The 23932-nt window shown below is 36.8% G+C and overlaps 1 protein-coding gene across 13 annotated transcripts in view; it reads left to right on the forward strand.

The window, feature by feature from the left end:
* Positions 1–23932, forward strand: part of LOC143143954 (uncharacterized) — a 313357-nt gene that overhangs the window by 152820 nt on the left and 136605 nt on the right. For 11 of the 13 annotated variants that reach the window (XM_076305817.1, XM_076305815.1, XM_076305811.1 and 8 more), the window contains exon 3: positions 2823–2879. The exons of 1 other annotated variant lie outside the window; for it this stretch is intronic. In XM_076305817.1, coding sequence (XP_076161932.1) covers positions 2823–2879 — 57 coding nt within the window. Of the gene's footprint in view, positions 1–2822; positions 2982–23932 lie in introns of those variants that run through there. One more of the 13 variants, XM_076305821.1, reaches the window with a different exon arrangement.

The following is a 23932-nucleotide window of genomic DNA, read 5'->3' on the forward strand; positions in this document are numbered from 1 at the left end:
CGTATTTTAAACCACCACGATCGTGACGCTGGCCGGTAATGCGTTAAATGTGTCGTAGTCGATTCGAACGATCCATTACTTTCTAAATATATATTTTAAATCGTTACGTTTTCGATCAAAACCTCTCGATGCATTCATTTATTTTTGTTTTAAAATAATTTTAGATAATTTTGTAACATCGAAAGACCCAAAAAATATTAGTCAAAGATGAACAATTATGTTCAGAGAGCAATGGATTAGTCGACTCAACAACTAAATTAATAAGTTTTAAAATAATTTTAGATAATTTTGTAACACCGAAAGACCCAAAAAATATTAGTCAAAGATGAACAATTATGTTCAGAGAGCAATGGATTAGTCGACTCATCTACTAAATTATTAAGTTTTAAAATAATTTTATTAATTTTGTAACATCGAAAGACCCAAAAAATATTAGTCAAAGATGAACAATTATGTTCAGAGAGTAATGGATTAGTCGGCTCAACTACTACATTATTAAGTTTTAAAATAATTTTAGATAATTTTGTAATACTGAAGACCCAAAAAATATTAGTCAAAGATGAACAAATATATTTAGAGAGCAATGGATTACTCGGCTCAACTACTAAATTATTAAGTTTTAAACTAATTTTAGATAATTTTGTAACATCGAAAGACCCAAAAAATATTAGTCAAAGATGAACAATTATATTTAGAGAGCAATGGATTACTCGACTCAACTACTAAATTATCAAGTTTTAAAATAATTTTAGATAATTTTGTAATACTGAAAACCCAAAAAATATTAGTCAAAGATGAACAATTATGTTTCGAGAGCAATACATTACTCGACTCAACTACTAAATTATTAAGTTTTAAACTTATTTTAGATAATTTTGTAACACCGAAATACCCAAAAAATATTAGTCGAAGATCAATAATTATGTTTAGCAACCAATGGATGGCTCGAATAGATTACTAAATTATTAAGCTTATTCGTTTCCCAAGTAGTGATTAATTTAAATTTAACCAAAGCATGATCAACAAAAGTATTTTCGAATAAAACATCTTCGATTTTGTCATTTTGGTCTTCGATGTGTAGAAAATCAATAAGAATTTAACGAATATTAAAAGAAACGAATATATCAATTACAGTAATTAAACACACATTCGATAATTGAAACGCGATCACGTTTGAAACGTGTTTTTCCGTGCAAAAAATTGTTTCAATTGTAATACTTATCTTCCTTGTAGGCTCACAAAATGAAAAGGGTTTTGTACAACTATCCGAGGAAACGACAATAATATCCGAAAATTTTTAGTAAAGGTAGCAACGAAACAGCGACGATACTCCGAATTGGTTCTCTATTATCGAAACTTGTTAGTCGCGGTAAAACATAAAAATCCATAGAATTCTCTTCGAAATCTCTCTTAAATCAAGATTCGACGTTGGAGTCGTAAGCTATAGAAACGCGTTAAATCATCGGGGTTATAAACCCGAACCAGCCGAAGATCAAATTCAAACATTTTATTCGATGTCTGGTAAAACCAGAAGTTTACAAAATCAAGAAAAGAAAAAAAAGAAAACAAAAAAGAGTTTCGTTTAAATGTTTTAATACTCGATCCTCTCGATCGCTATATTTTACTTTCCTTGTGTTTCAATATCCCTCACTAAAGTCTCGATTTTTCGTTACAAGATCCCTTTCGAAATACAAAAACCAAGGAGAACGTTGTTTCGCTTTTCTCGAATATCGAAAGTGAAAGCGGCGAGATTCTTGGCTCACGGTGATACGGAATTTAGGCGAGCAGCCTCTACGGTTAAAAGTTCGAACACCCACTTGAACGTGGAATTATCGATCCAGGAGTCGGGCTTACGCGGTAATTATAGAAGATCAGAGAAACTTTTGCACGTGCGGGCAACGCCGCGCAACGTGCGTTCCTAATTATTCCGTAACTGTTGCGAACACGATCAGCGTGCGAGTAGCAGCGAGTGCCACTTGCCGCTTCTACCGTAGTTCTCCTCATTAGCGGGCTCGACTATCTTTCGTGCATCTTATTTCTTTCATTCTCTTTTGTTTGCGTTTTCAGTTTCAATTTACGCATTGCACGAGAACCCAACGCCGGTGAATGAGTTCACTCTTATTAGGGAATCGTTGCTTGTTATTCGAGTGTCGCGTCGCGTACGTGAATAACACGTGATTTCATATATCTTTCCCCCCTTCTCCGCCAAATTGACGTCATTAATTGTTCAAGACGGTGATTCGTTAACCAACTTCTTTTGAAAATAGTGGATCTAAAATAAACCTTCTCTTAGCTCACCTTTTCAATCTCTCAAAAGCTCCTACGTATTTGTACTCTTTTATTTTACTCTACGCTTGGTTTCGTTCGAGTTAACTCGAACGAGATTGGTCAATTTTTAACACGCGTATAGAATTCTCACTGTTTCGTCGCTAAGTGACGACGATTCAACGATAAATGGTCTTTTATTTCTCAAAGAAATCGCAAACCGAACGGAAGTGTTAATTTCGATCTGATTTCCATTCGTGGAAATTATCGCGTCGTTTGAAAAACAAGCTTTTATTAAACGTACCCAAGTGGTACTGCGCATGTTCCAGCGCGAATTCAAGTTTGTCGTGTACGTCGGGACAGGTGGTTACACAGTGTTCGTTTTTAAAGAGAGAAAAGACAAAAAGGTTCTCAATTGGATAACAAATTTCGAACGACGAGCGAAAGTTTGTACAATAGGTTTGAAAATTCTTCTTGACCCGATAGCATTTAAATCCCTCGATACACTTCTAAACGTTATTCGAAGCAAAATGAAAAGTTCGTACTTTTAATTTCAGTTTCAGTTTTGGGAGAAGAAAGAAGTCTCCAGGAGCCGGATCAAAGGAATATGAGAGGTGATTAAGAGCAGCGATTCCCTTTGGCCCCGAAACACTCCGCAAAATATGACGATGTTAACGTTGTCCCGTTTTAGCGTTGCCGACAGCGCGTTAAGACAGGTTTGCAAAACATATCGTTATGAAACGAAATCACGTGTACCGTATCGGTGCACGCCGGTGACACGGTCCTCGTTCGACTCGAATACACCTAATTAAAATTCGATAGACCCCCTCGCGACCTCGCGAGTAATTGTCAAATATTTTCCTTTCAATTGAATTTCCTCAACTCGGTTTTTAAGAACGTTCGGGGAAGAAATATCTCGAAGATCCTCGTTTCTTCGATACGAAATACGTTATTTGTTAACACTCGCGTCGGTGAGAAATCTCGAACAGTCGTTGTCGAACGACAAGAACGTTATTCGTTGTTAATCGATTTAAATACATCCTTAAACACTGACAATACGAGTTCGAATTCTGTATCACGCGTTCTTTGTTCTCATGAATAGAAACTTAACTGTATTGAATATTGTTTATTTTCTTTGTTAAATGAACAACGGAACGCGAGAAATGAACAAATTGCACAGTATTGGATCGAGTCAGAGACCGAAAATTGTTTAATTCGAAAGACTAAACGAATTCGAAGACACGTTGCATACGTGTTACGAAACGTCGAGAGAGAACGTTTATGGAAAAAACTTATTTTTTTCGGGTCCGCAGCGGTCGGTTACGCGAGTGTCGAATATACCTATACACTATAGCTAGTTTGAATACTCTCGAAGCGTCTTTGTATTGAAAAGAGAGAATTTCAATTTTCAGATTCGCTACATTTTGAAGTAAACTGAATCGACCGATTGTTGAACATCGTCTCGGGAGACCAATCGTTCGATTATCGTGTCTCTTATATCTACCAATAATAGAAGAAATTCGTACGACGTAACGACAGTATTTGGCATGATCGACCGTCGGGAAGTGGCCTTGAACGGTTAGTCGATCGCGTCCTCGTTATAGCTACTGCCTCGAATTGGATTAATGCGTCCGTTAACGAACTTGCGTTTCGTCGCATAAATGCAACTAACGAGCAAAAAATCGCGAGAAATTTCAATTGAAGAAATTTAAATCGGAGTGGTCGATACAGTAATTTTGCGTGTAATTAACCGTAGAATCTTTCGATAGGGTAGTATGGTCGCTTCCTCTCGGAAGTCTCCGTGTACCGGAAGTTGTACCAGATCGTCCCGACGAGATACGTCCCTGTCAAAAGTGACGTTGAACGTTGACTCGAGAAGGAGCACGTAACGCAAACGGGCTCGTTTCTTTCATTGGTCCAAAGTGGGCCCGTGAGAGAAAGTATTTCTGCATTCTTGCGCGCGCTTGCCATAATGTCTTCTTCGTAACGGGATTTAAAGAGCAATGCATGGCACGGGAAACGATCGAACCTTGAATCCTCGCGTACCAAACGGATGTAATTCACGCGGATCCTTGAACCGGTGTGCTTCCAAAAATCCGTACAATTTCGAGAGTCGTTCTCGAGGAAATTTGCATACTTGTATGTTAACTTACGCGAGTCGAAAATAATTAACGCACGAACGAACACTTCGATCGTGTTTTCACGAATTTCTACCATTTCTAGTTTAGCCTCGATAGCTAAAATTCTCGATAACTGTATCCACGTTCGCTAGTTTCGTTCGATTTACGTAGGTGTAATTTAACACTGTTCTTTGCCTTTAAGTATGCAAATTTCCTCGACAATGCTTTGTATTTTTTCCATTGTATGTACACGGTTGCTTAGAATTTTTCTTGTCCTAGTTTGCAAAGGAAAGATCTCCGTACAATGAAGTATATAAAATTGTCTTATTTCGCATTAGTCGATCGCTCATACGAAGTTTCGGCCAACGAGGGGAGGTAATGCGAGTCTCGGTAGTTGTTTCTCTGTCTCGCTCGCTCTCCGTTCGTTTTCTTCCTTGGACGATACACACGTAACTGAACCTCGATTCCGAACGAAAATCTACGATTTTATAGCAATTTTCTTGCTCGAAAGCGGGACTTACTCTGTACGCCTTTGGAAATATTACAACGTTTCTTTTTCTTTTCTTTTTTATATATTTAATGTCTTATTTCGTCTGCAGGTTCTTGGTGGAAAATGGGTTGAATTGTTTCTATAATAACAAAGAAACAACATTCAATGTTATTATTCACACCGTTCTTTTCCTCATCACTTTTTTCACATGTCTTCCTACCAATCGAGATCTAACTTATCGATGCTAATTTCACTACAACTGAGGGTGCTTTCCTTACATATATTTAATCGTAGAAAAAGCAAAAATGCTTATTCTTACTTATTTGTTGAAATTTATTCTAAGAAATAATTCCCCTCGTTAGTTAAGACCGTTTGTCATCGTTCTGATAGCTTCTCCGCTTCCCTGGAGAAAAAGTTCTCGCTTTTCGTCGCGAAAAATGTTTCCATTGTTATTTCGACGCGTTCAGAGCTTGCGTATTCATTTCCATTAAGGAAGTTTTGCAGAGATCTGAATAGGTGGTTCGATGGTACAATATCTGGTAAATACCAGATAAATTTTCTTAAGGGAGGGGGTATTGTTGTCTAGACTGTCATTTTTTCGATTCCTTTTATTATTTTTTTTTTTCAACGGTAGGTTGATTATTTTGTAGCGAGATTTTCCAGATATGCTTATCCATCTTATAAGTACACACGGTATATTTTTCATCCAGAAAGGTTAAAAATTATTGGAGTTACAGCTTCTTCTTTAATGGCTTTTCTACAAAAAGATGTTTGACTGGTTTCCACGATTCCAGGCGATTCTCTAGTCAGAAACAGAGGGTGAGAAAGTATCATCGTTAGAAAGGATGTAGTTAGAGTAGAAACTGGAGAGAAATCGAAATCTCGATAAATAAAAAAAATGGCGAAACTTTAAATTCTGAATTACATTCTATAGCTTTATTTTGCGTTTAGCGTGTTAAAAAAAATAGTAAAACTCAATATTTATAAGAATCTCTAATCCCAGCGATAAGGGCACATCTACCGAAGCTTCTTTCCAAAAAAAAATGACGAAACTTTAAATTCTGAATTTATATTTTTTAGTTTCATTTCGTGTTCAACGCGTTAAAAAAAGTAGTAAAACTCAATATTTTTTAAGAATCTCTAGTTTCGGCGATAAAGGCATATCTACCGAAGATTCTCTTCAAATATGAAGCCAATCGGTCAAATAGATCTTGAGATATCGTGGAAGCCAGTTGAACAAATAACCTTTCGAGAAAAACGCGTTCAATGTTTCTCTTATCAATTTCACACGTTGCATGAACGTATATTCAAACCTCCGTATCATCGGTATTTTCACGAATCGAAGCAAATGGTATTTGCACACACATTTTCGAAATCGTACGCTTTAAGAAAACGAAATAAAAATAATCGATTATTTTGAAATTCTAGACGCAATGTCCCCTTGATTATTGAATTTCTATTTTCAAAAGCTCAAGTTACGAATAATAACAATCAACGTTAACAGTTTCACCTTCTTTCGGCGACTTGTAATAGAGTATTCTCCTTTGAGGTCCCAGCAACAACATAGCATAAACTTCTTTCGATGAACTCCCACTTTTGACGTTGACAATGACGTTTCCACACGGTACACATATGCTATATTTTCCTCTACGTTTTTCTACACTATCCACTTTTCATCTCCAGTAATTAAGCAGTCCAGAAGTGGTTCTTTCTTGACTGACGGAAAGTACATATGGAAACTTGATCCAACGAATATTAGGTCGCTCGATAAGTTTTGTCGTTCGATAAGAAATGAAGCCATTAGGTTCGTCGTTTTATTTTTCTAAAAATTGTACCACTGTTCGATGAACGTCTACGAAGTTTCATGCAGATCTGTCGACTCGTTCGTATATTTATAGTTGTTCAAAGTCGAAGAGTCATAGTATTATTTACAATGGAAAAAACGACAAAATTTATCGAACAACCTAGTATTTTTCGCTCGAGCTTCGACACAGAATCAAGTCTTTTGATGCGATCCAAAGGAATCGTCTGATAAATTCCAAATTTAGTGTTCACATCTACGAAGATCAATGTAGGATTTGTTCAGTTCGTACAAAATCGTAGATCTTGTTAAGAATATAATTAAAATCTTCTACGAATTACATTCGTACTGATTTTATATTTGTACAATACAAAGTACACTTGTACAATATACAATTTGTATATTGAGTTTTACAATTTTTTTTAACGCGTTGAACACGAAATAAAATTAAAAAATATAAATTCAGACCGAAATTTCACGAGCCACCAGCTTAAGTTCGAGCTGTTACAGCAGCCTCTCCAAACACTTTACGCAAATCTTTTTTCCACCTGCATCACTTTATAGAGTATTCAATGTCGCAAATGTACTTTATGATACAAAGGTATGCCGGAAACTGAATAACAAACACAAAATGTTGCCTAAGTAAAGGAAGGCTTCTACCTCTCCGTTTTACCTTTTTCTTTTTTTTTAATCAAAATCTGATCACCTACAACCCAGATTTCCCTCGTTAGTCAAAACCGTGTGCCATCGTTCTGATAGCTTCTCAGCTTTCCCGGAGAAAAAGTTCTCGCTTTTTGACGCGGAAGATCTTTCCATTGTTACTTCGACGCGTTCGAAGCTTACGTATTTATTTCCATTAGGAAGTAAGTATTTATTTTCATTAGGAAATAAGTATTTATTTCGATTAGAAAATACAATTCCTACGTAATACAATTTCCATTGGATTCATTTTCGAAGAAAGTTTCGCAGAGATCCGAGCAGATCCTAAACCAGAGTGCATAGAAAAGTGGGTAGTAAAGAAAGGATCTCGGGGACGTTATTTATTTCTCGTTGAATTTCACTTTGAAAAGGTTTACGAGGTGGTCAGAGGCCGATTGGGATTATGACGTAAACCGTACACTCGGACAGGGTCTTCGTCGTCGTCGTCGTCGTCAAAGTGTGAACGTTTACTGTTCGGTGGAATGTCTCGATCCCGATCGTTCGTTAGATACTACTTTCTGTCCGGTTGACGACTACGTCGTCGCGCTTACGAACGAGTCAGTTGGCTTTACGACCGCAAACAATGCCGTCTTTAGGAGCGATCAGCTCTCTCGCGGTGGATGCTTCCACCTACACAAATATTGATACAGACGAGTGCGTGCTCGTGTCCCGACGCCTCGTTAAGCCGTCTAACAATTACCGCGGTAGTCGAGTTAAGTGCTCCCCGCGTGAATATCCTGGCTCGATCCCTTCGTTTGTTCATCGCTCTCGTCCTTCCGATCGGCTCTCGCGTTTGAGATCTTCATTCGGGCTAATTATTTCGTTCCGTTGATCTACCATGCGCGGAGTAGGTGTTCATCGCCCGAACGACACGGAATTCGATTCTTTATCCGGCATCGCGACGATTCTCAGCCAACCTTTTCAACTTTCAACGCGTTCGATCCAATTGCCGATGCTATTGCTAGATTGCCCGGAAATTCAATGACGAGTTCTGGTACGCGGCATCGGGAAAGATCTGAGCATATCGGAATGTGGGATTATGGAATTGTTTAGCGCAAGAGAAAATGTAAATTGAACGTTTATTTTTAGATAAATATATTACAGTCATGCAGCGAAGAATGGTTATGAACAACTGAACAGATTGTATCGATCACGTCGTCACATCAACGGAAAAATAGGAAAGCCGGTATCGAGCTCATCCACCATTCCTTCACTTCTCAAGTACTGCATGGTTTAATGTCGTTGTATTCCAACACGGAATGATCGAAAAGGTGACACTTTGAGTATCTTTAGGGAATTGGTGTCTTTTAGGAAGTATCTTTGGGAAGTTTTGTCGAGACGCGTTAATTTTTGTAAGTTTTCTAAGCTTTTCAATATCAAAGGGAAGAAAATACACTGTAGGTGTTTGGTGCTTGTCTTTTATCGAAACAGCAAAAATGCCACACAAGCAGTACAAAAGATACGTGCTGTTTACAGTGAAGGTGTCACAGATGAGAAAACTGTGCAGAAGTGGTTCGTTAGGTTCGAAGCTGGCGATTTCAATCTCGATGATCGATATAAGACGCGTGAATTAACAGAAATGTTAAAAATATCGAAAACCATGGTCTTTGAACATTTTGCAAAGCTTGGATAGGTAAATAGTTTTGATGTACGAGTTCCCCATAATTCAATGGAAAAAATCTGATGGACCGTATTTTTATTTGCGACTAGTTCTATGAACGCAACGAGGAGACAATTTTTGAAGCGACCCGAGATAAAAAATGGCCGTTTGTAATAATGTTGAGTGGAAAGATTCAGGAGAGAGGGAAATGAACCACCCTAAAAGGGCTTCATCCGAAGAAAGTCATGCTTTGTGTCTGGTGGGACTCGAAAGGAATCCAACGTTACGAGCTTCTAACAAACAACCTGACGATAAATTCGGGAAAATATTGTTCGCTATTGGACGAATTGAAGACAACTGTTGTAGAAAAACCATCAGAACCAGCGAATCGGGAAGTTGTTACGTTTCATCGGGATAATGCGCGTTCTCGTGTGTCTGACCACTCGACAAAAGTCGTTATTCACCAGAAATTGTACCTTCAGATTTTTTACTTATTTAGATCTTTAAAAAATTACCTTGATAACAACCGTAACTCGTTGGTCGGTATAAGAAATCACGTTGACAAATTTTTCGCGAAAAAACCTGAGAATTTCTGAAATTGGAATCTTCGAGTGGCGCGAAAGATGGAGAAAGATTTGGAACAAAATGGCAATTATATAATTCCATAAATGTATACCGAAATTTGAACGTATCGCCTTTGAATTTTTTTTAAAAATCGACACGAATTTTCCAGAAGACGCGATACTTGCGAACGAAGCATCGAATACAATTTTACTCGTATTGCAACGAAGGCAACGATGATGTTCAGGCGTGTAGACGTCGTTAGCCAATGGCTGATGTTAGTTTTAAGGACCGCCATTGTATCGGTGCCAAAGGTCTTACACGTTCAAAGGTTTGGCTGTTTTCCTCTGGGGTTTTCAGTTCCGAGCCGAGAACCAGGAAAGGCACACGATAGATACTATCTTGGTTGCATACTAAGTTGCATTACCGTACATTATTTATTTTGGACTTTACATTTTTGTGTTTGCAAATCATTGTGCTACTTGATACGCAAAATGATCCCTGTGTATCATGATTAAACATTACATTCCAGAGTGAGTTTACAACAGGTTACAGGCCCAGGTATCAGTGAGTGTTGATTAGAGCGACTAATCTGAATTTACAACAATTCGAATAGAAGACGACGAGTAAGATCAACGTTTCTCGATTCAATTTTTCACCTGTTCGTCGTGAAATATATCGTGCCTGGGATCAAATTTTGTTATTCGTTACTCGAAACTCGTATTCGGATCGAACTTTCGCCTCTTGGAATTGAATTTGTGGAAAGTTGCGCGCCAGAAGATTAGGAAAGTGGCGACGTTGCGTATTCAAAAATTTGGGAATTTTATTTTCTGGGTACGGTTCGAAAGGATAATGTATTTCAAGGTTATAGTCCCCACGGTGGTACGTTATCCAAGCAGGCTGCCTTTGGGCCAGGTATGTCGGTTGATTGCGTAACGCAAAATCCTTTAATACTTTGTTCTCTCACATTTTCGGTCGTTCATGAAAGTATTTAAATCCTTGAAATTAGAAACGGTGACGATATGTCGGTTAAATCAAATATTTCAAAATATCTTTAAAGATGTGGTAGGACTATCGTGTAGATACTGGCAATATTTTGAGAAATTCTAACATACGTGGCGTTACGTTGTTGCTAGGTGTGCAACCGTTTGATATTCTTCATTGTACTAAGTTGTTCGATAAGTTTTGTCGTTCGATAAAACTTCTTGAACAGTACTACATTGAACATGTGTAATAGAGCAACCAGTTCTTTTTCCATCGACTATACTAGGTTGTTCAATGGGTTTTGTCGAACGACAAAAGTATAGTACTAAGTTGCTCGATAACTGTTAGGTAATTGAACGGTATAGTACTAGATTGCTCAATAAGTTCTGTCGTTCGATAAAACTTCTTGAACAGTACTACATTGAACATGTGTAATAGAGCAACCAGTTCTTTTTCCATCGACTATACTAGGTTGTTCAATAGGTTTTGTCGAACGACAAAAGTATAGTACTAGGTTGCTCGATAACTGTTAGGTAATTGAACGGTATAGTACTAGATTGCTCAATAAGTTCTGTCGTTCGATAAAACTTCTTGAACAGTACTACATTGAACATGTGTAATAGAGCAACCAGTTCTTTTTCCATCGACTATACTAGGTTGTTCAATGGGTTTTGTCGAACGATAAAAGTATAGTACTAAGTTGCTCGATAACTGTTAGGTAATTGAACGGTATAGTACTAGATTGCTCAATAAGTTCTGTCGTTCGATAAAACTTCTTGAACAGTACTACATTGAACATGTGTAATAGAGCAACCAGTTCTTTTTCCATCGACTATACTAGACTATTCAATAAGTTTTCTCGAACAAAGTATAATACTAGGTTGCTCAATAACTGTTGAGCAGTACTGTTCAATGCAGTACTGTTCAATAAGTTTTATCGAACGATAAAATTGATCGAACAACCTATTACGTTCCAAATTTCGTAAAGTCGAGGTTCTCGAATCGTCGAACTCGTAGCACAAAAATAAACGACGATGGCTCACAATTGATCATATTTTATTCCTTATAGTGAGTCGTGGAAGACGGACGAGTATTCAATCGCGCGGATAGGTTGAATTTTCTTGGTAAATGGGTCAGTCGTGTAACCAATAAAACATCGTTTGAAGATGTAATACCTGCGCTCGAATTCAAAGTTGCGGCAATCTTGCAGACGATAATGCACCGTTCGAAACGTGTAGTATTCGCTCCAAAAGATGATAATACTCCGTTCGAACGTGTAATATCTGTGCCTGAATTCGTAACTGCGTAAATCTTTGAAACAAGATTCGTGCTTGAATTCGTAGCCGCGTTAATCTTACGAAAGATAACGCACCCGTTTGAAAATGTAATATTCCCGCTAAAAATCTTTCAGCCATTTGGACACCTACCAAGACTTCTTACGCAATAATTTCTCAAGTTTCGTACCCTCGTGATAATCGAGTCGAAGGAGATGCGTCGTTTCTAAGTTTTTTTTTCTTCACAATCTTCGATTATAGTTAATTTTAGCTCGTATTTGGAATTTTTTCCAAGCATTTTCCTAGAAGAATAAAGTAATCTCGAGCGAATAAATATTTAAATACGTTGAAGACGAGCTTGCACAGAGGACAGAGATTGTAAAGAAACGTTCGTGGAAAATAGACACGTAACGCGGATTGTTTCTTTATAACTTATGCTAAATGTAAACAAAGTGTTTAATAATGTAAGTATATTCGTTTTTAGAGAATTCGGTAACTAATTCTTTCTACTTTACGCGAACGTTAACATAAAGTTTGAATCGTAGAGTTTCGAAGCAAAATTAACACTCGAGATTACTTTCGATCGGGAGGAATTTAAAATGGCCAATTTGAAAGTTTCGTTCGATTTTTAACAGACGTTGAACCAGGCATAAAATACCTCTTTATTTTTTCGTTCCGGATACGAGTTCGATCCATTAACGTTAACGACCCTCGGCAAAGTTAATGAAAACGAGACACGGCGGCTGTCGTTATTTGTCAACTATCGCTGAAGAACGACTCCATTTTCCAGTGGAAAGTTTCATCGCCCGCGACGCAATCTCAGCGCCCTTTGCGGTTTCGTAACAAAAGCCCTTGCGAGGCTGCTGCCTCGTTTTCGTTCGTTACTGGCAGCGATTTACAAGCAATTTTCACGCGAAAGAAACTAATCCGTGCTCGTCAATTCTTCAATTACACTCCAATTAGAGTTTCTTGGGAATTAACTTCCTCGAGGGTGCACTTGAACCTGAAGAACCAACAACCAGCGGGATAGAATACAATTGGAAGAAACACGATAACCCGCTCGAGGTACAGATTTTTAAAAAAATTAAACATTAACGCGAGTTATACGAAAATATTCAAATATCACGCGCACAGTGTCGTCTCAATTTTTAGATAACATTTTGTGTTTATTCTCACGAAGTTTGTAAAAACAGCAACGTATTTTGTTATTCTGCAATCAGAGTTTTGCTCAATGGCACAATGTCGATTAATTTCCAGAATTGTTTCACCGAAATTGAAACTAGCCGCAAACAAAATTTATTTTGTCATTTCGTAAGTATGATAAAGTATGCTCGCGCTACTTTTTATACAATTAATATCGCATATCCAGTAGCGTATTTCGGCGAATTAGTGCGAAACGAATTCCTGTATATTTTATTAAACGTATTGATAACATCGCACCGTTGATTATTTTTACATTACTGAAGAATAAATATGTAAAACTATAGTATCCGTTTGTAAGTATCGTGAAACTTCTACAAATAAAAGTTACGCATAATTGAACCTTTCTACGACTTTATGTCCAGTAGTTTTTTGTTCATATACGGTATTTTTGCAAATATAGTGACGCATTGGAGTTTCTACAACAATATTTCAACCTTGCATATTTTTTCAAGAAGAAATGGAATATTTCGTATCGTGAGATAAGAATCCTTTTCGAACTGTTCAAATTTGGTTTTTCTCTTCCGGAGAGCAGCCGTGAGATTCGATACTTTTCTAATAATTAATTCATTAATTCGAACTTGAATTTTGGTATTACGTTTTATAAATTGGGATAGAGTAGTCGAATTGTAGTAGGAACAGAATCAACTTGTTGGCTCAAGGCCACCCATAGGTTTCCCTTTCGTATAGTTCAACTACTCCGCTGTTCTATTTCTCATCTCTTTGCGCAAACCTACAAGTATACCCTTCGTGTCACTTGAACAGAAATTGCGTCTGTGTAGGAGTCGTGCCTGACATAATTCATAACGAAGAAAGTGGTTTTAACCGGTCGGTTGATTTTCTTCCGATTATAGTTAAACCGCGTATAAATCGCCTCGTTGATCTACTAAAGAAATATTTGGAATAAAAGCTAGTCAGCTTACGTGTTTGGATATCAAAGATTTCCAAAAAATTTTTTCTTCAAAAAGTCAAACTTAACTTTTTATTAGGCACCATATATTTTCGACTCTGTAGAGAAGAATTCAACGATCCTTTACATCATGACCTTGCGATGACCTTGAATATAGAAATCTATGTTCGCTCGACAGGAACGTTAATGTGATAATTATTTTATTTCAATCGAATTACGTATTCAAAGCAAGGCAAAGTCTGTAAAATTAATAAGTTTCACAAGCCGGTAAAAATATTAAATTATTAATACTAAACGATAAAGTATTAAATATCAACTACTTTTGTACGACGTGTTACGTGAAACTCGAGGTAACATAATTTTCGGCACGTCTCAAGGTCATAATATAGGAGACGAATTTGTTTCAACGTCAACTGTAACATTGCAAACATTGTAAAGAGTAAAAGTAACTACGGATTTTTTAGACATTTTTAATGTTCACGTGCGTAGCCGATCGAAAGTCGACTAATATTTATTTTGAACGTTTTTTAGATATATTAGATTATTTAGATTATATTATTTTAGATACAATCTGTAAATTAACACACGTGTATTTATAAGATAATGCAGCGATCTCGATCTATTTTTTACAAAACTTGACAAACGAAGGGGAAGGATGACAACGTTGTAAAGGAACCGTGAACGTTCTTTTAATTACATACGCGCCACGTCGATAGGATTAAATGCTTTATGTATTAAATATGTACTTTCATAACATATTTATACATTGAAGTATATTACGGTGTAACAACATAAAGTTCATAGAAACAGCGAAACGTTCAAGAAGAAAATGGCAAATTACGTTAACAGAGCTTGTTAGTTAAATTCCAAGAACCTTCGAAACGATACAGTAAGAAAACATGTAACCTAAGTGACCATCGGGTAAAAATGATCACACCTGACTATTCACGCGGTCCACTGAAGCTCGCGAGGAAAAAACTCGGTATTCATTCTTCCTTGGAGAAAAAGTTGAATCGCTGATTGGTGCACCCTTTGGTAACTAAAATAATGTATAAAGTTTATACATACGACCAACAACCACCATAACATCGCGTACCTTTGTCAATCTTCTAACATTCTAACCTCAGTTGTTTCAACGTTTAAATGAAACTATTCGTATGTATATTACCTCGACTGATTTATTTTATTAGGTTGTTCGGAAAGTTATTTCGTTTTTTTTTTTTTGGTAACAATGAAACACGATTTTTTTAGAGTGTACAAACATTTTATTAAATTATACATTCTCCATTTTGGAAAACTAAATGACTTTCCGAACAACCCAATACTATTCACTGGACACGAAGTGGAGGGACATCAGAAAGCATCTTTCGTTGTTCCAGAGCAACTATTATTTCCTACCAAACAACAAAATATAATAATAATCGAAGTATCAACTTCAAAGAAACGACTCGTGTCAGTCCTCGACTGATATATTTTACTATTTACTGGACACGAAGTGGAGGGACATCAGAAAGCATTTTTCGTTCGGTTGCTCCAGAGCAACTATTATTTCCCACCAAGCAACAAAATATAATAATAAAAATCGAATAATCAACTTCAAAGGAACGACATATGTCGGTCCTTGTCTGATATATTTTAGTACTCACTGGACCCGAAGTTGAGGGACATGAGAAAGCATCTTTTGTTCGGTTGCTCCAGAGCAACTATTATTTCCCACCAAGTAACAAAATATAGTAATAAAAATAGAATAATTAACTTCAAAGGAACGACATATGTCGGTCTTCGACTGATATATTTTACTATTCACTGGACACAAAGTGGAGGGACATTTTTCGTTCGGTTGCTTCAGAGCAACTATTATTTCCCACCAAGCAACAAAATATAATAATAATCGAAGGACCAACTTCAAAGAAACGACTCGTGTCAGTCCTCGACTATTCTACTATTCACTGGACACAAAGTGGAGGGACATCAGAAAGCATCTTTCGTTGCTCCAGAGCAACTATTATTTCCCACCAAGCAACAAAGTATAGTAATAAAAATGAAAAGGAAGTACTCGTCTCGGTCCGTCTCGTCGGTTGAAATCGCGGGACGTTCGAGTTCGCGACACGCGCGATTCTTTCTCCGTCGTGGGTAAAACCGGGCGATCGATACGCGGGGATCTTGATGTTCATTACGTAACGCATCCCTGCCCTAGAAGCGCGCCGCTGGTGTTCGGTACGCCTAAACCACTCCCTCCTGCTTCCATCTGCACCCCCGTTACCCCCGGCCGGTGTGACGCAAAGACGCAAAGTTACGTCATCATGGCAACAGAGCGCCGCGGCGCGGCGTTGTGTTCCGTCCTCATGGCAACGCCGTTCCTCCCTTCCCACGTTACGTTCGCGTTACGTGTTTACCATTAGCATCTCATCTAGCCAGTCCGTCTATTAAATATGATTCTCTGATTCTTCGACTTCTTCTCCGTTGGTTTCTCGTCCACTGTCGCGTTTCTTCGACGATTCGACGGCTAATAGGGACCACAGCCGAAACTATTCATCGTACAAGTTATACAACTGTCGTCGATACGATTGCAACTGAGCGATGAAATCGTAACAGGGGCCATAGGCGTAACGGTTTGTCGTACGATCGGTTGCACGAGTTGCAACGATCGTTGCGCGCAACGATGCTGTCTTCGAACAATAGAACGAAAGCTCCGCGTAACAATTTGTTTGTAACTTTTATTCCTTTTATTCCGTCGATTGTTTTTCCGATAAACTTTTAACCGTTCGACGTAAAGTGTCGCTCGATTGTGTAATTCGAATTGTGATTTTTAACGAACGGATGGCGCATCGAAAAGTGTTTTATCTTTTATTCGCGGTTCGAATGTTCTGTATGAATAAATATTTTGCTCGTCTCTGATTGCAAAGCAACAACGTTTATTCGGATAAAAATTTGGAATAACGAACGAAAGATAGACAATTCTTTCTTCGTTATTCTTCGAACGAAACTAAAAATTTTCATTATCGCATTAAATACATGTATCGCAATGAACGATTGAAAAATGTTAATGTCGCGAGTCGTCTTTTGTTCGAACAAAATTTTACCCATTTCTACGTCGAATATGGTCGTGTCGTGCGACAGTTATGTATTGTGTAAAAGATATTTGTATCGGTATTCAGGGACGAATTTATGTACCTGGATCGATGAAAATTTGTTTAAAAAGTCTACCGCATACGTGCAAACGATTGGTTTTACACTACTGCGTTTATCCCCCCTTTTAAACTTTCGATCTTCTCGTCGAGTAGAATACGTAGAAATTGTACAAAAAGGTGATTCTAATTTTTGCGGTTAAAATGAAAGTTGCAACACGTGTTGCACTCTGTACAACAGCTGTACAACTGTTCTTACAGTCGTATCGACAACAGTCGTGTAAATTATTCTAAAAATTAAATTAAAGGCAAAATTAAATTCATTAAATGCACGATTCCTGTAAAAAGTGTAGGATTGTACAATCTGTCGCATGACACGTTGCTATTTCAGCAATACAGCGATGATATAAAATTTGGAGAATCAGCCGCAGATCTGACAAGTGTCAGTTGAAAATCTGTACGATTTCAGTTTCGAAACGAAATAAAAGTTTACGTTATAATCTGCGAACTACTTTTGCGAAAATTACCTTGTAGTTAAACGAACCATAGGAGCGGTAATAACTTCGTTGAGAATAATTAATTCTTCTTAAAACTACAGGAACTTGTTATTTTGCGGGAAATATTATAACACAAGCATAGTTTATTTTTAAATAATTCTTCTTCGACAAGTCGATCACTTGTATATTTCCCCTGCGTGGATTTTAAGGAAATTGTGTATTCAAATTAGTCGAAGGATTTAAATTTAATTTCTCGTATTAACCCAACGAACGAACATACAAATATTTTCAATTTTTGTAAGACTGATCGATAAATGTTTATATTTGAAAGAAGCGGAGGAAGAATCTGTTTGGAAGGAACAGAAGACGATTTTTGAGTGAAAATTTTGAGTTCGAGAAAATTGGTCATCGCTTGTTTCGAATTTCGAGACTTTGTCCGAGAGTCGGTAAATAAAATGTACTGTTGTTGAGATTGAACTTGGTATTTATGTTTTAATTTACGTTTCGCTCGCTAATTGGCGAGGATCGTATAACGAGAAGACAGTAAAAGCTGAATGGACGTTGCGGTTGAGCTCGAAATTTGTGTTTTAATTTACGGTGTAGACTTTTCAGAATTGTAATCTTTTTCAAGGGAAGGGTTAATAGAGAGTTCCATTCATGGTGGATAAAATGATGTGCCATTCTTGTACCGATTCGTTGCCAAATATTCTCTCCTACTATACTCGTTTCGTGACGAAATTCAATTTTTCGTATAATTTGCTTAAAATCTATACAAATATAAAAACGTCCAAGAGTAGCTAGAAGATTAATTTTTGATTCCATTTTTTAAAATTTCCAATAAGATATCAATTCATTTTGCGTCGAAAGAAAAGTTTCCAGTTAATTTGTACAAACTTTATTCAAATATAAGCACAAGACACTCGAGTGTAACAACGTGTAAAGTTATTACGTATCTCGTTCCATTTTCGAAAATTTTCAATTGAGTATTGATTCGATTCGTGTCAGAAGCGAACGTTGAATTTTTTGAACAATTTATTCTGGATCTGTTCAAGTATGAACATTGGAAGTGACTATAAAACGATTCGATATTTAAGACGTCGTTATCTATCCATTCCGAGTGCGTGTAAATGACAGTCGTTGAATGAAAATCGTTAAAAGATTGAAAAAAATTGTTAATAGCAGTTGTGTATCTCTTCCCCCCAAGTATTCCCAAGTTGTACACGTAGAATAGCACGACACTTCGTTTGCAATTAAAGAAAATGCAGGACCGGTTTACCAAGTCCAACTATACTTGTAACAGAACAGTGAGACACGCGTGCAATGCACGAAAATGCTAAGATCGAAACCGTGCTGCCTGTTATTCGCAAACACTGGAATAAAAAGTTCAATAGAGCTCTATTTATTCACGAAAAGTTCAACCGTGAGTACTCGACGAAACTTTCTACATTCTTGTCCGTAGAAACATCGAATTCCATTCGAAGAGGAACTACCAACGTAACAACCGTAACGTTTACCAGGTTCTTTCTACTCGAGTTTTCTTTCTTCTTCTCATTTTTTATTCCCAGTGAAATTTTGGCTTCATCGAAACCGCTGTGTGTTTACACGCTCTCGATTCGTTCTTCGTGCATGTTACATCGCAAATTCGACCGTTGTCAACTTTTCCTCTTAGAAGTTCGCGTTTCTTTTTCGCTGTAACACAGAGAAATTGTTCTCGCGTGCACAGTTCGCGTTTCGTGGAACAAGTTCCACGAAAACGTGACGAAATACGCATTACAGCGCAAAGGAAAGATATTAGGTTGTTCGATAAGTTTTATAATACTCGTTCGATAAAAGTAATTGAACAGTACTGGGGTTGTTTAGTAAGTTTGTCGTTTGATATAATTTATTGAACAGTACTAGGTTGTTTAATAAGTTTGTTCGATAAAACTTATTGAACAGTACTAGTTTGTTTAATAAGTTTGTCCTTCGATAAAATTTATTGAACAGTATTAGGTTGTTTAATAAGTTTGTTCGATAAAACTTATTAAACAGTACTAGATTGTTTAATAAGTTTGTTCGATAAAACTTATTGAACAGTACTAGTTTGTTTAATAAGTTTGTCCTTCGATAAAATTTATTGAACAGTACTAGGTTGTTTAATAAGTTTGTCGTTTGATATAACTTATTGAACAGTATTAGATTGTTTAATAAATTTGTTCGATAAAACTTATTGAACAGTACTGGATTGTTCAATAAGTTCTGTCGTTCGATCAAACTCATTGAACAGTATTGTTCAATTTAGTACTACAATGTAGTTCAATGTCGTTCGATAAAACTCATCGAACAGTACTGTTCAATGTAGTACTACAATGAGGATCAATGTCGTTCGATAAAACTCATCGAACAATACTGTTCAATGTAGTACTGGTACTAGTTTTGTTTTCTCCTTCGACTATACTAGGTTGTTCAATAAGTTTTCTCATTCGATAAAACTTATTGAACAGTACTAGATTGTTTAATAAGTTTGGTCGATAAAACTTATTGAACAGTACTGGATTGTTCAATAAGTTCTGTCGTTCGATAAAACTCATTGAACAGTATTGTTCAATTTAGTACTACAATGTAGTTCAATATCGTTCGATAAAACTCATCGAACAGTACTGTTCAATGTAGTACTACAATGAGGTTCAATGTCGTTCGATAAAACTCATCGAACAATACTGTTCAATGTAGTACTGGTACTAGTTTTGTTTTCGCCATCGACTATACTAGTTTGTTCAATAAGTTTTCTCATTCGATAAAACTTATTGAACAGTACTAGATTGTTTAATAAATTTTTTCGATAAAACTTATTGAACAGTACTAGCTTCTTTAATAAATTTGTTCGATAAAACTTATTGAACAGTACTAGCTTGTTTAATAAGTTTGTTCGATAAAACTTATTTCACAGTACTACATTGAACCGTACTATTCGACAATTTTTATCGAACGACAGAACTTATTGAACAATCTATTACATTTGTAAAATCGTTTCGAGTTGTTCGTGTCCCCTGACACCGTGTCTTTTTAGTCCCTTAATTTACATCCACGGGACAACGCGTGTTCCTCGTGCTACATTGACTCTCAATTAAACGTCTTTCTTCAAGGGCTCCGCGATCTCTATGGGCGCCGTCCATCCATGGAACGATGGTTACTATAGTACACGTAGAAGCGTAACTGCCTCCTGGACTGCGGCGATAAGAGCCCATAGATTATTGCTCTTATACGTATTTCTGTATGTTAATGCGGGCTCCCTTTTTGGGGAATCACCGTATCTCGAAGGAAATAACATTTTTCATATCAGTCTCAATGGTAATTCCTGTTAGATTTACGGTGTGTGTGTATGTGTGTGTGTGTGTATTCGTTCTTTTCGGACCAAAAATAAGTCGGTAATTTTGTTTGTATATTTATACATCTTCGAAGGAGACGCACGTATTTTTATACAGCGAAAGCATTAATATTTAATAAGTTTTAAGGTTGAAATATAAATCGTCTTTACATTTACATTGTCTGACTGATACTTGTCTGATACTCGTTCTGACTGTCACAAGTGAATAATTCGAAATGATTTTTATTTTATAAAATTAAAATTTCGAGTCGGTTGATCGATTACTTTTGCAGATATTACGGAGGCCGTGTGCTAAAACAGTTTTGTAACAAAATGCGTTAAAAGTTTTTCGTATAATTTCTAACATAATACTTATGAAATCTTGTTGTATAATCGAACGAGCAATGCCAGGGTTGCATAAAGGATTTAGGGTTGAGAAAAAACACAAAACAACTAAAAACATAAAGTGTTATTTATACGACATTACATAGAAAATGTAAAAAGAGATGGATTTTTTGACCCAACAAAAGAAACGCGAATATCCCATTAATAGTGAACAATTCAATAGCGTCAGATTGTTGCAAAATAACCGTCTATCGTATATCGATTTGAAGCTCAAAGCTACCTAAAAACGATGCAACAAATGTGTCCGTAAAATGGTAGAAAAACAATTACGTGCAAAGACTTACAATTCAAATTGTTTTTCTTACTTAGTTGTAAACTACTTGTGCATATTATTACACCGAACAAGATCTAAGCCAAAAGGAAAATTAATATTGTTGTTCTGAAAGTCATTTCGTTTTCCAAAATGAAGAATATATAATTTAATAAAATGTTTATACACTCTAGAAAAATCGTGTTTTATTTTCACCAAAAAAAAAGAAACGAAATAACTTTCCGAAGAACCTAATATTTACTTGATCAAAATAAAATTAATATCTTGAACAAATTTTTGAAAAAATTAAACAGTAAACATAGAATTTCTAATCCATAAATATTTAGATATGTATTGTTCTCTATCAAGTCTATCAGCTATTTTTTATCCTTTCCTACGTTTTATAAATCAGCATATTCTTTAGCAGAACAAAGAAAACAAATAGTTACGATATCTACCTGTTAAAACAATTATGTTCCTTTTTCTTTCTAAATATTTGTCAGCTCCTGCGTTCGAATTAGATTCCACGCGTATATTATTATCTCTTATACACCATTTAATTCATATAACGCACAACTTACCTGTTCTAACCATTAATATTCATTTTTCTTCTACAATTAATCTTTACTTATTTATAATATCGACGAGGGTACTCTTTAGAATCGATAACATGTTTACCTGCGCGTCCAACAACAAAGAACACACACCATAGAAGCAACTAACCGAGTCGATCTTATTTTCTTCCTCTTTTTACATTTTAATAATTTACCCACCTCTGTATATAACATTTCCGTTCATACGAGGAACCAAGTTCATATACGTGCCCCACTATGTTCGACACATTGTTCAATATATCCAAGTGATCTGTTTAATACATTTTATTCGTACGCAGAAACACAGTGTATTTGAAATTAAATATACTACAAATGTAACGTGGTTCGTGATAGAACAGTTTTAACCTCTTCGCTCACAATATCCTGTGAGACTCGTGATAAAGAAATCGAACCAACCACAGACGAATCTTGTCCACATTCGTACGTTTGAATACATTCTCTCGAAAATATTAAAAAAAAAACAGTATCAAAGTTTTAAACGGAACTTTGTGTCGTTAATTTATTATCTCGACGACACCTTCGCTATTTCCATCCTGACAAAATATATCCTTCATTTCTACAACTATCTCAAGTATTACACGTTACGTTCAAGTATTACACGTTACGTTCAAGTATTACACGTTACGTTCAAGTATTACACGTTACGTTAAGTTTAAGTATCTTCGCATAATGTCTTGGAAAAGAAAATTTATAATAAGAATAGCAACCGACTTTGCTATTTCTTACGCCACGCCTTATCGAAACTTGAATCGTAGGGGTTGTTAAAAGAACGAAAAAAAAAAAAAAAAAAAAAATCCCCCCTCCGAGAAGCGATCTATCGCTCGCATAAATTCATCTACGCAAGAACCAATTCGGGCGAAGCTCTGCGTCGACTGTGCCTGTCCACGATATTTTTTCGTGATCGTTGCATAATCACGAGCCGACTTATCGGGGCTTTCGGATGTAAACGGTTACGCGGGCTGAATGTATAAAAGGGCCACAGGAAAGGGAAAGGAGATCGAGGAGGAAGGTTCGCGGGCGAAGGTTTCTGAAACGTGGCGGAGCCGAGGCGTGCGAGCCAGCAAGTTCCGTACAGTACACGCACACGCACACGTACACGCACACGCGCGCACGTCCCTGAAACGCTTCCAGCTTAGGCCCGAATTTGGCCAGCGTGTCACGTTCACTGCTGGGACATCGGTGGCTTTCACTCGCCGGTTGAATTCACTTTCAAAATTGAAGAGGCTCGCCGCTATTTAACCTAACTCGATTTCGCAGGAAATGCGTTTAATGACGGCCCCTCCCTCCATCCCTCCCTCCCTCCCCACCTTCCTCGTGGTCGTTGCTTTTAACCTTTCACTTTTTATGCCGGTTAAGTGGCCGCGGCTCGATTTTTATCGCGCTCCACTTTTTTTTTTCTCTCTTCTTTTCTTCTTTTTCTTTCTTTGCGCGAAATAAACTCGCGATTAAGAAACGCGCTCGCGCACGATTCGTTGCACGAATCGCGAGACAGATAGCGCGGAAGACAGATTTTCAAGAGAATTTTCGAATTTCTCTACGCTCGAGGGAGAGACTCACGATGTCGGTCCGAGCGTCTGTCGCATTTGAAGAAATAGTTTATAGAATACTTTGTCGTTGGTATTGTACACTTTTTATACTTTATTATTTAAATATCGCGTACAGTAACTTCGCGTCGTACGATAAAAAAATTTCATAAGAACGCTCGCTGATAAATCTCAAGAGTCAGCAATGAATATCAGTAGCAGAGATAATGACTATAATCCAGAATAATGCTTATACATATAAAAT

This window comes from Ptiloglossa arizonensis, chromosome 3 (genome assembly GCF_051014685.1).
Source record: "Ptiloglossa arizonensis isolate GNS036 chromosome 3, iyPtiAriz1_principal, whole genome shotgun sequence".
In the NCBI taxonomy this organism is placed as follows: domain Eukaryota; kingdom Metazoa; phylum Arthropoda; class Insecta; order Hymenoptera; family Colletidae; genus Ptiloglossa; species Ptiloglossa arizonensis.